Source organism: Nicotiana tomentosiformis, chromosome 3 (assembly GCF_000390325.3).
Source record: "Nicotiana tomentosiformis chromosome 3, ASM39032v3, whole genome shotgun sequence".
Lineage (NCBI taxonomy): Eukaryota > Viridiplantae > Streptophyta > Magnoliopsida > Solanales > Solanaceae > Nicotiana > Nicotiana tomentosiformis.
In genome coordinates, this window is record NC_090814.1 from 134,486,828 (window position 1) to 134,503,659 (window position 16,832).

A 16,832-nucleotide genomic window follows, 5' to 3' on the forward strand; every position below is an offset into this window, starting at 1 on the left:
TGCTTTTTAATTGTGTGTCATAGGGACATGACACAACTTAAAGTCCAGGGTGGGGAAAAATTATATGTTGTATGTATCTGTGTTAGTAATTTAGTTTTGTTGTAGTAGTAGTTGAAAGAAAAACCCTAACAATTTAAAAAATTTTGACTTTTCGCGACGATGGATATCATTCGACGGGTTTCTTGAGGGATTAAAGTCGAAAGAAAAAGACAAAAAGATTTTCTTTTGTTAGGTAATGTAATAATTTTCCCTTATTTTTTCTTTGTGCCGCGGTTTTTTTTAAGGATTTGTTTGAACCGGGTGTAGTTATTTTTTATTTTTATTAGGTGTAGGAACCTTTGTGCTATGATTTGGATTGAAAGAAATATCTCTTGACTTGGTTATGCCTTGAGAATAGTGAGTGCTTTAGTTTTGATGCTTATGCTCAGTTTTTGACTCTTGCATAAGTACTTTAAATTGTATAATTTTAACTTTTCTTAACTGCTTGGACTAGAGTGTCTTGTTAGTCCAATCTTGAGTGAGTTATGTGCCATGTGTGTGTGAGAGATTTTATTGTATTCTGTGCATTGCATTTGATGTCTAGAACTTGTCCCGTGTGTTTGCAACGTAAAATGATAGTTTTGTTCAGTCTTAGAAGTGATATAGGCATTTCTTTATTGAGCCAATTATATGTTATTATCCATCTAATTGTGATGTATCTTATCCTTTTTTTTGGCAACCACAGTGCAAGTTCTACCCATTTGACTATAATCTCGTATTTTAGTCACTTATTACACTTCAATTTACTGCACTTTAATTGAGTTTGAGCTTTAATCGCTAGTGTTTTGCACTTATTGTGTGTTTTATGCCTTGTAGGAGTGACTCCGAGTGATGTAGATGTTATGGAGCTAATTCTAGTGATTTGGAGCTTTGCAGTCTGAGAAAAAGCCCAAGGGATTAAGCCGGGATCGCGTTCGGGGGTCGAACACCACGTCTGGATGTCAAAATCGAAGCAAAAAGTCGGACTCTGAGAAAAATGTACAACCACGGCACGTGGGGCGCTGCGCCTGTACAAAGTCCTGTTTTCTGTCAGACATCAACTCTCTGGACTTTCCCACTAATGCGTCGCATGGCGCGTCGCCTTATGCGGCACGCCTGTGCAATTTTTACAGAGTATTTTCCTATTTCGCGCAAGAAAAGGTGTTTTCGTCTGGGCCCGACCCTACTTAGTATAAATACATGTAAAAACGTTATTTTATGGATTTTTGACACATCTTAGACCTAAGTAAGCCAAGGAGGAGGTGGAGAAGCAAAAGCTCAAGGATTTCATCATTCAATCCTCACTCAAGACAAGGGTTTGGATTATTTTATCTTTTCCTTTAACTTAAACATTGTTAAGATGAATTACTCCAAATCCATGGAGTAGTTCTCTTTAGGGTTTGATGGATTTGGTGTATTGATACTTGTTTGTGGATAACTAACTCTAGTTTTATGTATTGAATCGTTTTGGATGTTTTAACCGTTGCATCTATATTCACTTGTTAATGTAATTGAGAGAGGCATAACTTATGATATTGTTGCATTATATTTTGTTGGTTGAAGTCATTAATTCTTCTTAGTAATCGGAAGAGGCTAGTTGAACTGTTGATTAAACTTAGTTAGGAGGATAATCAAGAGAGGTTCTCCTAAAGACCAATCCACTACGAATTCTTGTATATATTCACGTGCTTAGAATTGGTTCATCTTGTAAGGTTGAGATTTAATCGAGAGAGGAGTTTCTACTAATCAATTGAACTAATAATCAAGTGAATTAGAGAGACTCGTTTGAACATTAAAAGTGAATTATCTAGAGTTAAATCCCAAGCATTTGTCTTGCACCTATCCTATCGACCCTATCTTCTCCCAATTGATATCTTCCTTTGCTTAATACTTGCGTTGATTGTCATTAGCCAATAGTATAAATTCTTAGTTAAATTTAGTTTTAATCACATAACCCTAAATTGTTGATCATCTTGGATAGCAATCTAGCTACAAACTACGATAATACTGTTTAGCTCCAATCCATGTGGATACGATATTTTAATTTACTATATTCGACTAGCGAGCATATTTTAGTGTGTGTTTTGTGCTCGTCACCAAGCTGGGAGTGTTAGATGCTTTCCACTCTCTAGCTTGAGGGGGAGTTTTGTGATTAAAGACTTTACTAAGAAGGCATGGACTTATGTGTAATTAGTAAAATTTTGTGGATGAAATTGTACTACATTAGAAGAGAGGAAGTTATGTTGTTAAAAGGATGTTAGTGCTCTAACAATGTAAACTAACAAAATGAAATAAACACGAGTTCTTCTCTCCCTTCTCTCTATCTTTCTCTCTCTACATATCATCTCCAAATTGTTGTCAATTGATAATTTCTGTGTTTAGATCATGTAATTTGACACATGCATACGAGTTTTTGCTATCAGTCTCAAGCCTTCGATTTTTGAATTTATACTGACGCATCACTTTATGCTATTGGATGTATGTTAGCGCAAGAAAAACTGCTTGCTTACTCTATCTACTTTTAAAGTATACGACTTTCTTTATCATAATTCGATCCCTATCTCAGACCCAAAGTTGGTTATGATCATCTTGCGGAACAAATAAAAGAACCAAAATGGCACTACATGTATAAACATACAAACTTTGCCCAACCAGCTTATGCAAAAAGAAATTCCATATTATATGTTATGAAATACTGTTTGAGCAAACTCATGCATGCAAAGTTGATCATACTGTTTGAGCAAACTCATGCATGCAAAGTTGATCATACTCCCAAGAGAGAGGGTGGGGTGGGTGTATCATTTCAGAAGAGGATATACATACGTTCTAGGATTAGGTGCTCAAGGAGGTTAAAACTTAAAAGTTGGCATATGCAACAAACAACCTAGAATCATATTTCTCTTCCAACTAGAATGTGAAATTGACTTTTCCTAATTTGGCAAACTATATGCTCTCTGTTATGCAGCAGTTTGTCATGTTTAACAATTTTACATCTTCATCTTCAGAATATGTAGAAAGAAACTTCAAGTTAGGCATGGAGCTTTAAAAACCTAGGAAAAAATTGGTGCAGCTGGAAACAAATTTTGTACTACTATTCATTTCCTCGTTAGTACTTAGAATCTTTTGCTTCTTTTTTCCTGCAAAACATTTTCCCATAATACAATTACTTGCAAAATTCATCAAATATATTATCAAAGAACATAAACATCCACGCGCACTCACGTTATTTAAACTCAGACGCTCTTTGTAGCCTAATTACTAATCGCGTGCGAATATACGCACAAGAAAGAGCGTGAAGACCGTGAGCTTATAAGCGAGAAAAGAAAGAAAAAAAAGAAGTAGAAAAATTGCAGAAAAAGAATTTGCTATTTCTGATCAGACACAAACAAAAAAAAGTCCGATTCACAGAGAGAGAGAGAGAAGTATCGGAAAAGAGCGATCAGAGAGAGAGAGAGAGAGAGAGAGAGAGACACTGTGTGTGTGTGTGTGTGCGTGGAAAGTGGGTCTTCGTAGTTTCTGATTCAGAACAGTAAATTTTTGGAAGAATTGAAATGCGAAGCAATTTGTAAGGAAGAGCAATGGAAGAAGAAGCATGAACAAGTAAGAGTTGAAAAGCATTTGGGTTTAATATTAAATCTGAATTTCGAATGAATTTTGGTGACATTCCAATAAAGGTTAGCTTCTCTATATTTTCTAATTTCTTTCTTCCTTCAAGCTTAAATATTTCTTCTTTAATCCCAATTTCGAGTGGGATATATTTGAACTTGAAGTGGGAAGCTTGAAGCTTTGGAGGCATTTTCTGTCTGTTTTAGGTTTTGCCCTGTATTTTACAGGCAATTTGAACTTATTGAATTGGGGAATAAAGCTGCGGGTTTACTTGGACTTGCAGTGAGGTATCAGAAATTGAGGGTTTTCATAAAGCTGCGATTTTGATTGGTTCTAAGGTTGGAGTTTTCTTGGACTGAGAATTTGAAAATTTTCAGGATTGGGATTTTTGGAGGGAGAGTTAGTTGATAATTATGGATCTTTAGAACCCCCTCCAATAGCTATACTGCTACAAGTTGGAGTTTTTGAGATGGATTTTGATTCAGCATTGCCTGAATTGCTGTTAGAGGAGTACAATCTTGTTTCCACTATGGGTTTTTGGAATTGGGGCAAAACCCTAATTTAGTGGTGGACTTGGATACTGACCCTGATTTATTGTGTTATTTTAAAATATTGGACTTTATGTGTTGACAAAGATGCAACCTCCACATCAGCATTCGCGGATCAATCTTGCTGAGCTGAAAGCTCAGATTGTGAAGAAACTTGGACCTGACAGGTCTAAACAGTACTTCTATTACTTAAATAGGTTATTGAGTTTGAAAATAAGCAAGGTTGAGTTCAATAAGCTTTGTCTTAGGATATTGGGTAGAGAGAACATTCCACTGCATAATCAGTTCATTCGTTCTATTTTGAGAAATGCTTGTAGCGCAAAAGTTCCACCGCCAACTCATGAGACTGATGTTTTGAAGCCTGGTGCAGCAGTTGGAAGTAATGAGCCCCCAAACGATGTTTATGAGCAAAATGGATCACATGTTTCCTCGAGCCAGGCTTCAAGTCAACCAGGTTTGTCTAATGGGGATATTCTCCCTTTATCTCCTCGAAAGGCCAGAACAGGCTCTCGTGATCGTAGGGCTGGGGATCGCCGTAGTGCACTTGGTCAAAATGGGAAGACCAGTTACACTTTTCAACAACCGACAACAACAGAATCGAGTTTTGACGTCATGGAAAATGGAGATACTTATCCACCTGATGCACGGAGGGCTGTGCAGCATTATCAAGGACTCTTGCAGCGAACTGATGATGAAAGGGAGGCATCTGGTCAAGAAACTGCCAGATTTTCTGTAATAAAGAGATCACAGGTAGGTCCAGTTTCTGTATATAACAAAGACCAGGTTAGAGATGATGGGAAAGAGATGCACGCAAGGAGTCAGCTCCAAGCTCCACTTGGGGTTCCATTTTGCCCTGTTAGTGTAGGTGGAGCACGTAAAGCATTGCCTTTGGCAACGAATAGCAAATGTGTTAGCTCTTCTAGTTGTGGTGCTTTGTTGGATAGTGTATCACTAAGGGAACGCATGGAGCAGATTGCTGCAGAACAAGGCCTTGAAGGAGTGGCCATCGATTGTGCCAACTTGTTGAACAATGGATTAGATTCTTACTTAAGAGGTTTAATTCGATCTTGTGTTCAACTTGTGGGGGCAAGGTCAGGGCATGAGCCTACAACGAACAACACCAAGAAACAGCAGACCCATATGAAGCTTGTCAATGGCCTCAGACCAGGTCATCATTTTCAGATAAGTAGTGGTAGACCTTCAGAAGTCATGCAAGAACATGCTCCCCATAACTTGATATCGTTGCAAGATTTTAGGGTTGCCATGGAGCTGAACTCCCGGCAACTTGGCGAAGACTGGCCATTGCTGCTGGAAAAAATATGTACACGCACATTTGAAGAATAAGGCATTCATGAACCTTCCGGTTAAACTTTTGGTCCCTACTGGCTCTAAGGGCACTATTCCTTTCAGGGTTTCTGCGCAGCCACATCATTTCAGCTTTTGTGGCCTTTTTGAACCAGTCAACAACTCTTGAGGTCAATATTGTCTCTTGAAGATGATAGGCACAGAGCCCTGAATCTTTGTCTCACCTGGTACAAGGCTTAACTTTGCCTGGAAACCCTTCATTTCTTAGCAACCACTGAAAGGGACTTGAAGAAAGGAACACCCGCGTTGGTCGCGCTGTTGTATGATTAGCATAATTCTCTCTGGATATTTTCTGCATTCTCCCTCCTGTAATTTACAGTAAAGAGCAAATTTGGTACAAGTTTTGCAGGAATAATTGTGTAGCCTAGGACTTCAGTAGAAAGGTGAAACTAGATGATGCAAGAATTGCTGTGTATCTTCAAAATCAAGATTGGTTGAACCTCAATATTAACAACACGTTTTCACCAGTAGGTTTATCATCTTATTATTTTTTAGTTCTAGATTGATGTTCACTGGGTCGGTGGCCCACTTCTGTATTTTATCTTTTCTTACTCTATTAAATGTATACCCCGGAACAGTTTGATTATTTGATTCTCTTTCCCATAAACCATGATGCTAAATGTTGAGTTGATATTCCTCAAACTGACTTGACCATCTGCTCGACTTTCGATTACAAAGTTATTTTTTGTTCTCGATTTGAAGAAGCCCCCACAAACTAATCATTTAAGTGGTTGATTAATTGTTGATATTCCGTGATGGTGTCTGCACTGAGCAAATTGTCTATGGTGTGTTTTGTAGAACATGCTCTATAGGATCAAAAAAAGCTTTTTACTAGTACCCTAAAGCGTCCAACTCTAATCTGATGTATGTCCACCTTTTAACTAACGGATAACTATGTTATTATTTTGGTAGTGCTTAACTAACCTTAGAGGTTTGGTAGAAGTTCAAAATTCCTGTTTTCCCCATTGCCTCAAGATTTTCTATGAGTTCAAGTAAGTTCTTGCAATATGCTGCTGCTTCATTTAATCTTTATTTCTTTCCAGGAAAGATTTGAGAATCTTTTGTTTTATTCATTAGGTTCATTGACTAAGCTCACTTATTTTGGTGGTTTGATTGCTTTCATGCACTAGATAGTCAATGATACAGCATGAATGACTTAATGGGCATTTCTTTATGATATTTGGGTGTATTTATCACTTGGTTACTTTATTTTCTGGTTAATTTGGATCTCAACGATGTGTAATTGCTGCTATATTCAAGTGGCTCATGCTGTCAGAGAATCAGACAGTTGAGCTGGTCTAAAAAATCAGCTCATATACTTTACAATGAAAAAAGATAAAGAAATGAGCTTATATCCTATCCTGAGCTGGAAGATTCAGTGTACGCATTCAAAGGAAATGTGGCAGTGGTGGGGTGCCTTGAATGGAAAGACGGACAATAGACCGAGATATGACTAAAGTATGTTGTTCTGAAGAATGGAGTAAAAGTTGGAAATAGAGCAGAAGACTGCGGATAATATTTCCTGTCCTGAGACAAACTTTACCTGCCGGAAAACAGAAAAGGTCAGAAGAAAGTTGATCTCTTTCCTTATCTCTCTATCTATATATCTTTTAGCTCTGAGTACTTGAATTTTCTTTTAAGAACTGAACAAATGCATATCTTCTCTGGAAACTGTACTATTTCGTTTCTTATGTATCTTCCTATATTGCAAGTTTGTATTCCTTATTGCTTGGCTCTTAGTCTTTAAGTTTATGTGCTTCATGCGTTATCGCTATGTACTTGTTGGCACTTCTTCTTGATAAAAGTACTGCTAAATTGTAGGATCTGGATATATGAAGTTCACCAATAAGCCTGCTAATAATCAACCACTGTTTCTGTTCTGTCTTCTGTGCATTTCCAAGTTAAAAATTTGTCTGTCAAACTCCATTCCATCTTGCGATAATTTATTCAAGTACTAATCACAGCCTTAAATATCTTATGCTACTTTTCTGTAGGAGACAAGCGACCTTGGTAATTCTAGAAGGCTATTTGACTTGGAGTAGCTAGTGGTAAGAAGCCTCCTCCACTAACCATGAGAAATGTCGTTTGATTCACCAGGGAAGCCAAGTTGGGAAGTCACTGTTGGGCTTCTGGGCAAGGGAGGTTTTTAGCGGGGTTGGGAATCTTTTTGAGGAAGGTAACAACTTGTATATACTATCAGCAGAAAGGCAGTACTGAATGCCATACTCACAGTTCGAAATAACAAAAGTGTGTCCTTGTTCTTCTTACAAGGATTCTATAACATCTAGAGGTAATCCTGCATCATCTAAAAATACCTCTTTACACCATTAGTGAAACGAAAGAAGACAATTCATCTTGATCTTCTGAATAGAGCTACATCTGTGTTTAAAAACATCTTGTGTTTCATTCATATGCATGCAGGGATTGTTTTCCATCTATTCTTCTGCATGAAAAGGCTGCCAGAGCTATTACAGCGTGCTAGTAAGTCTCCTGTTGAATTTGGCATTGTCCAGTTGTTTCCTTTCATATTTAAGAATAATTGCCAGAGTTGGTCAGTGACTCCACTGTGCAAAAAAAGGTGACTGTTGATCTCTGGTTCCTTCCCATACAAATAACATCTTAACATAGCACAATCCTCCTCCTCTTCAAATTATCTTGGGTCAGGCTGGCTTCTTTAACAACAAGTCATACAAAACAGATGATAAGTAATTTTCACTCTCCATATGTGTTTGAAAGGCCAAGAGTTAACCTGTTCTCCAATATGAGTGAGTGCTTAATAGGAAGATTTATCTGTATTGTTACCTTTGCTTTGCCTATGTCATGATAACCTGTCCGCACGTTCATTTGAATTGATCCAGAACTCTGAAAAAGTCAGCACTCTGTTGCCTTCTCAATCAATCAACAGTGTTCTAAAGCTCAGGTTCTACTGCTGTTGACCCCATATTTGGATAACAGTTGCCCCTTTGTTGCTGACTTAGGTTGAAGATGTCTGGGAAGAAATGCTTTAGAGACCCCTGTGTTAACCAATTGTTTCCCTAGAAAGAAGTTTTCATCCCATTCCCCACTTTGAGGCTGACATTGGCACTGAAAATGGGCCAAAAAGCTCCGTTGACCTCCATACACTAACCCCATAAGGTGTAGTTACCTTTCTTGAAACCCACTGACCTTCAGTCCCATATTTTTCATTAATTACTCTCCTCCATAGAGCTTGTTCTTCCCCGCTAAACCTCCATAGCCTTTTGATAAGCAGAGTTAAATTCTGTTGCTTTAAGTGTCTTATGCCTAGACGCCCTTATGATAGTGAGTTTACTCCATCTGACCAAATGGAAACATGTCTTTTCTCTATTTCCTTGCCAAATGAAGTTCCTTTTGAAACATTTATTCTCTTTTCAACCTTTGTTGGTATAGGGAATAATGACATCGTATATGTAGGTAGAGAATCCTTGCACTTTTTGCCAAAATCAATCTACCCCCACCCCATATAAAGGTACTGACTTTTCCATCTGGCTAATATTTTCTCACATGTTTCCAATACCCCACTCGATATTTCTTTCCTGTGATTTGATTTTTGATCCCAGAGGCAGTCCTAAGTAGTTTGTTGGAAGAGACCCAATTTTACACCCTTGATGTCCGTGCTAGCAACTGGATTTCAACCACTTGATTTACTGGGAAGTGGGAACCCCAAAATTGGATTGTACTAACTGGGAGCCCCTAAAATTTTATCTAGTATCTGTGGACACCACCAATTTTGTGTGTTACTTGACGATCAACTTTGAAATAGGAATTAACATGTTTATTCGGTGATGTAAAATGTACGGCAATTGCCGTTTGGCATTTCTCTTCAGTTCTGATTCCATGTAGTAGTAAGATAGCAGATGAGAACAGTCATGATGAACCTGTTCTTGCTCCGAGGGGAAGGATGATGTTTGAGTGATTTAACGCTCTCCTCGTAACTTCTGTAGAGGCAGAAAACATATAAAGCTCTCTTGATATTGTAAAAAAAGGATTGCGGAAGTTACCTAGGCTAGGCAAATTACTTGTTTCTTCACTTTGGTGAATTTCTCCTCTTTCTTTAATTGGCATATAGGTAAGAGTTAGTTCTTTTGCATCACAATCTCTCCCTGGATTTGGTTCTGATTTTGCACGAAATGAGCTTAGCATTTGTATCCCATTCTGCTTTTGATGTCATTTCTTTGTTTTTTTTTTCATTCTTTCTAAATGGATCGGCTTAACAGTCATTTTTCTTTGTCGCTTCAAGCAGCTTAATAATTACTTAAACTTATGCATTGTATACGGGAAACATTATCCAGAAGGAGGAAGCAAAGTTGAAGCAGTGGAAGATTCTCTATCAAGTTGGTATGCTAAAGTGCTACATTGCCGCTCTATTGGCTAGTTTTGGCGAATTGATACCACACCTTGTAAAAATGTGTACAAATATGTGGATCCTAGTTTCATTTCAACAACTCATAGCCGATTCCATTCGGCAGAACTTTTCTCCCCTCTAGCTAAATTTTTCCTACTCAAAAAGTTTGAGATTAAGTGACTGAATGATTAGAATATTTTGGCCAGAACTCCCTGCCTTTAATTCCTGTTTGTTTTTTTCTAAATGTAGTTGTGAGATTTTAAGTGACTGAATTATTAAAATTTTACTGTGACCACTCTCCTCTTACATATCTGTCATTCTACAATAGCACAGAGGAGAGTGCATACTTGAGTAAGTGCACATGCTATCTGGAGCTTCAGTAAAAGAGTAAACGCCTATGTTTTCTGTCATTGTATTAGCTGCTAACATGTTTAACAGTTCTCTTCAAGTGGTAAGGTCTTCTCAGGACAATGATGCTGATTTATACTCAAACCTTTTCGCCGCAGACGATGGATGTGTGAGTAATAAGCATAATAGCATAAATTAACCTCCCAGAGGAAAGCTGAGCTCTTCACAGTTCTTTTTCTCTCTTTAATGCTGTAACACGATCACGGATCATCACAAAGATGGTATATTTACAAATGACACCACCCTAGATAGTCTCGTTATGGTCATGCTAGCTATAGAGGTATAGTAGATATACTTCATCCTATGCTGATACTGACATACAATGGCTTTTGTACCATATCTCATGTAATATCACCCCGTGGGGCTCAAGAAATGGAAGCGCCATACACACGTCTTCACTCTTCAGATACTTTTATTGTTGTTGAAGATGTAGCAAAGTTGTCTATTGATGAGCATGATCTGAGGAGAAGGATGAGTTAGAACTATGGGTGGACCATACAAAAATCCTCCACAATGGTCTGCGCTTGCGCTTCTGGTGCTTAGATGTCACTTCGGACTCGGTTCTACTGAGCATTTCCCACATAACCTGAACATCCTCATAGCCACAAGTTTGTATGTCATCGCGAAGCTTCAAAAGCCCTGGACCTGAAGGAAACAATTGCCAAGGTACAGATGCGTAAGTGAATCTTCAAAGCTACTGCTTCTATTTCAGAACATGCATTATTCATCATTTCACTTTTCCTGTCAAATTTCTTTCTCATATTTGGCTAAGATGTAAAATGTGTAAGCTTCTGTTTCATACTGATAAATATGTATATCACACTTCTTGAAACATGCTGTAGAGAAGTAATCACGATAATCCTCTCGATGCTTTTGAGTATATGGTCTTCATTGAGGAATCGGATGCTTTGTATTTTCAGCTGAAGGCATATAAAGTGGTAGATGCTTTATGTTTTTGAATAATTTGGATCATTGAGGAATCAGATACCTTGAGGGTACTATGTGGGCTTATTTAGAATCTAGAATATTATAAGCTTATCCATGTCAATAAAATGGGACGAGAACCATGAGGTTTCATGTTCGTATTCCATGAATACAAACACTAGGTGAATACAAATACTCGGTGGAACACTGTGCTGATAAGAGGTTTTGACTAGGGTATATGGAGACACTTATGGATAGCAATAGAAAAATAGAGAAAAGATTGCAGAAAACAAAGCATATATTTAGTTGGTAGAGGTTTATTTTAGTAACAAGTTGGCCTTTATTTGGGTTCTATGCGGATCTAAATATATTCTAACAGAACAAAGATGAGTGGATTCTGATGGCACTACGCTAGTGGATGGAAGGAAGCCACTAATAGAATCCTAAAAAATATGTTTGCCTTTTTTTAATACGTGAAGTGCTCATGACCTAAAGAAATGCTACTTCTTTAGATATGGTTGGAGTAATATTGATTTGATTTGTTTACATATTTGGTATATTTCACTGCTTTTACGATTAAAGATAAGACTGCAATTTTAGGTAATCAAGCATGCCTAACATTTTTCTAGCCTCTCTATAAGCATAATCATTTTTGTATAATATGTTGGAATCTTCTCCACAATTCTAAACATAATTCAACAGGGAATTTAGATAACAAAAAAGTAACACTCATCCACCCCCACATCCCACCCAACCCCACCCCCAGCCCCCAAAAAAAAGAGTAAGAGAAAGAAGTAATGACAACTTCAATTAAGTTTCACTTTGTCATGGAACTTTAATCAATTTATGGAGAAGTCTTAGTTTTTGTATATGGTTTTGTATCAGAACTGATAAGCATAGGAACTCATAAATGGTGTCTAAATTAAATAAAAAAAGAAACGAAAGAGAAATATGACAACTTCAATTAAGTTTAAATTAGCACTTTGTCATGGAACTTCAATGAATTTACGGAAAAGTCTTAGCCAACGCTTGAACATAAATTTGGTTAGAAACTTAAAAAGAGTTTTTGAAGTTAAATAATTTTTGGAAGTTTGAGTTGTGTTTGGACATCTATTTAGTTGGGAAAAAAAAAGTTGGAAGTTTTGTGAGTGGAGAAAAAATTCCACCCAAAAAATGACCTAAACCAGATTTTGGGAACTTGAAAAAAAAAATCCAATATATTCCATGAACAAACAATATTTTCAAAAACAATTTGAAAAAAAGTTAAGGGGAGCTTAATTTTTGTAGTACATGGTTTGACATCAGAACTGATAAGCATATGAAGTCATAAATGGTGTCCAAATTAAAGATTTAGGTATCTTCCACGTGCGTACATATTGCGTGCTGAGTTAATTCCACGGACATATTCTTCTTCATCTTCACATGTCACAACCGCACCTCCCAACTCCCACCCACTCGGCACAACCAGTAATTAAAAAGGAGGGAAAGATATAGATGAATAAAAGATATAAAGATGAAAATTTCTTTGGAAAAAAATATAAATAAAAACTTTGGGCAAGCCCCAAAAATCTTAGTACAATTCATACGGGTAATCTATCTAAAAAATCTAAATTTTACGTTCTCACCATCATTCTTACTCACAAGTTTTGAATTACAGCTTTAGAAATGAAGTCACTTTTTGATAGGAGACTTAACTCGCAAATGAGCATCAAATTAAATTAGTTGGACCTCAAAACGAGTACCAGTCGAATCAAAAGAAAAAAAGAAATTTCATATCTTCCGGTTTCTCTCTTATTTCAAACTCCCACACAACAGCGAGTAGGTATACGGATTCAATTGAACCCATAATTTTTGAAACATAATAAAAATTTATATGTAAAAATTCATTAAATTTGAATAAATAATAAATATGAACTCATAACTTTAAAAATATAATTAGTCCAACTCTTAAAAGTTGAAACACATGCAATTTAAATCCTGGATCCTCTCGACTTACTTCCCAGCAAAAAGGGGAAGAAAACAGGGGAAATAATCTAAAAACGACCACATGCATATGTACCCTTTTTGCATGTTCAGAATTCAAATTCACTGAATCATTATTAAATTCTCAAATCACTACTCTTTCTAAGCCAAAAATAAAGGAAGAAAAAGAAAAAACTAACCATTTTTTCGAGCTTTAACACGAGCAGAAACAGCAAACCAAACACGCCGAACAGGAAAAACCATTTTTTGCCACCAATCATCCATTACTTTGAATTTGATCTTCAATTTCTTCCTTCTACTTCTACTTCTACACCTACCACCTCCCAATCTACTCACCAAAATCTTTAACCCGGCCAGACCTCCTCTATTTTCCTTTCTTCTTCAAAAAGAACAGAATAAATTACACACTTTTATTTTGAGAGGAAACTAAATGAGGACATAACACTGTTTTCTGTTGGGCTCAATGCCACTTTTCTACTTTTATAAGGAGTGGAAATTAATGACTATTTTCCCACTTTCATGTTTTTTTCCTTTTTTGTTTGTTCGGTTTTAGATTAGGAATCTACCCGCCGACACGTGACACTGTTCTAAAGTACTTTTGTTTAAGAAATAAATTTCCATGCCACGTGGTTGTTTTAGGCGTTGGACTTTGTTCTTAATTTTATCTTGATTGATTGGTATTTTTTCATTTCTTTTCTACTGCTGTTACTGGTTTTTTAGCTTTTTGTCAGAACAAGTATTTTGACTTGAGCGGATACAAAAACGTGACATGTTTAGGTGGGAAAGCAACAAGTAAAGCAGAAATTCTGGTGATTGGGCGGTTTGTTTGACTGTGAGATTTTAACTTACATAAAAGTAGAAAAGATAATTCCATTTCCCAAAAATAAAGGAATTTTATTTTTTTAAGCATCTGCTTATTTCTTGATTGTCGGTGGTATTTAAGCCTTTGTGATTGGGTTAATCTGATTAATTAGATTCGTAATCCAGAAAAAAGAATAAATGATCAACATCTCATTTGTTTTCTTTGAGGACGGAGTTAACTTAAAATTGGTTAAAATTCTCATGATTTACATCACTTGAAAAGTAAGGAGGAATCCTCTTTTTTCCAACGGAAAGTTTCACTTTATTCGATTTTATCTAAAGATGGCGTTTAATTGGTATTAACCATGGAAGGACACAAGATTCTCATGAGAATGAAGAAACTTTTTGTAGTAATCGGCACAGTAAATTTCGAATGCCAAATTGAAAAAATGAGAATTGAATTCGGGCGACGATCTAGCTCTAACTATCTAAATAATAGAATAATCATAAAAGTAAACGCAAAACAGATTTAAAATTATCCTTGTGACATTTACACTTGCAATGCACTACGAACTATACAATGGCTTTTAGAAAAGTGTTAAATCACTACCAAAAGGATTTGACTCGTTATTCAAAATTTGAATTATGTTAGCGGTTAAGAGCTAATTAACAGTTAAATAATTATGTCATCACTCATTTTATACCGTTTCAATTCCTTCTGTTTACTTTTCACTTAGTGTATACAAAACTATAGAAAATCTAAAAATTTCTGGTAGAAGCTGTTCATAATGGCGGAGTGGAAATTTTATTTAATTCAAGTCTAAGGATTCAAGGAAAAAGAAAATAGAGTCAATCATAGTGAGAGAAGTAGATCAAATAGATGTTGTAATACTAATTATTTAATCAAATATCCAAGGGAGGACTTTCCCTAGTGTCGGCAGTCGTTTGGACCACGTGGTTATATTTAATTGTAATGAATTTTATACGCATAAGTAGTAATTATTGGAGTCATTAGGTGTTCTTGGTGAGAAAGAAAATGACTAATTAACCGAATTCTCTCAAGAAAAATCACATCGTTATAACATTTAAAAATTTATTAATATATGGCAAATGTTGAATTTCTTAGTGAATTTTCTTCTCTATACATAGATATAAATTATGATAAAACTACAACAGAGTTACTTTTATCTTAGGGAGCAAAAGAGACGACGGAACTAGAGGTGCATAAGGGTTTATCCGAATTTTCTCTCTTGAAAATCACATTATATATATGATAAATTTTTTATTATCGTAGTAAATATTGAATCTCTTGATGAAATTTTTAAGATATAGATTATGATCAAACAACAAGGAGTTACTTTTGTTTTAGGGACCAAAATGTTTGGCCAATTACATTAGGACAGTTGAAAGGATCATATGAAGCTTTTGTTTAATTAATGACACAAAACAAAATCATCTGGTCTATTTCTCCCTTTGTTTTCTACTTTACACTGGTTTTAATCTTGTCTTGGCTTTACGTCAAAAAAAAAAAGATTAAATATATTTAGGCTACATTAACCTTCTAACCACTTATTTACATAATTTTTAATGGAGGGTTGTTGGGGATTATCATACCACGATTCAAGAAAACAGCCATATATTGTATGGTCAAATAGTCATCAAGTTGATGCGGTTGTTTTCAACTTGATATTCTCAACCAATATGACTCTTGGGGGAAAGTGAATCTTAGTTAGTTTTCCGATCCAATAAATTGAAACTTTAGAATGACAGCTAAACCATGGTTAGTGGGTACCAGGGCGGCTCTAAAGTTTTGGAAAATGAGTTCATTGCCTTAGGCCTTTATAATTTGAAGGCCGCAAATTTATTTTAAATTACTATTATTATTATATAATATATAATTTATATAAATAATTAGTATAAAGAAAAGTATTACAGTATATATTTTTGTTACTTGATTGAAGTTACTTTATACAATAAATGTATAAATTATGATAATTCCCCCCCCCCCCCAATTAGTATATTTGCTTCGCTTTTCAATTTTAATTTTATCCTTTTTATATCGGAATTAAGTTATATATATCGACAACATAATGAATTTTTTTTACAAAGTTCTCTGAAACTGCATGAACACAAAAGCATCCATGCACCCGTTTTCTTTTTAGTGTAATTCAATATATTATATTAGGTTATTTATAATTTATTTTAGATATTTACTAGTAAGTGTTACTTAATAGAATCAACTATAGTTATCGTTTAAATTGATCAGAAGGAGCAAATATTTTTGACACCGCCAATGCTCAAAACTTAAGCTATTACGTTATGGACGTTTATTTCTTTTTCTTCTTTGTGATGATAGCCAAATCAGAATTTTCACTTTGAGTTCTGAACCTCAACATCCGATAGTCTACCACTTTTTTTGTGCACTTCTTCCTTCTTTTTTATTTTTTAAATTTATTTTTTTGTATTAAATGATTAATTTATTATTTTAAAAGCAATCTTTTTTGTTAGTGTAAATATTTTATCAAATAAATTTAAGGGTCTCTCAATATGATTTCGCCTTAGATCACGAGATCCTTTGAGCCGCCCGATGGGTATTGGGTTAATTATTATGTATTTCTTTCATTATTTAATCTCAGAAGCGAACAACAACATGAAAAAAGAATGTATATTATTCTCTTAGAGTTAGATATCAAATTAGGGATATCACAATTATTCTATCGGATGAGCACGTATCGTAGTCTGTTAGATTATTGCCTCGTAATTCTTCAATCCGTACCATTATTTATTTATTTTCTATGTTACGTTTATAAACAACT

The 16,832-nt window shown here is 35.6% G+C and overlaps 1 protein-coding gene and 1 long non-coding RNA gene across 2 annotated transcripts; both read left to right on the forward strand.

Moving 5' to 3' along the window:
* The first annotated feature begins 3,384 nt into the window (after window positions 1-3,384).
* On the forward strand, window positions 3,385-6,123 carry LOC104103048 (uncharacterized). Its single transcript, XM_009610915.4, has 2 exons — window positions 3,385-3,692; window positions 3,852-6,123. The coding sequence occupies exon 2, from the start codon at window positions 4,260-4,262 to the stop codon at window positions 5,514-5,516; it is 1,257 nt and encodes a 418-aa protein (XP_009609210.1). The 5' UTR covers window positions 3,385-3,692; window positions 3,852-4,259; the 3' UTR covers window positions 5,517-6,123.
* A 993-nt stretch (window positions 6,124-7,116) lies between these two features.
* On the forward strand, window positions 7,117-10,932 carry LOC138907225 (uncharacterized). The gene is made up of 2 exons (XR_011415009.1): window positions 7,117-7,827; window positions 7,959-10,932. It is a non-coding gene; the product is annotated as an uncharacterized lncRNA (long non-coding RNA).
* Window positions 10,933-16,832: the final 5,900 nt, after the last annotated feature.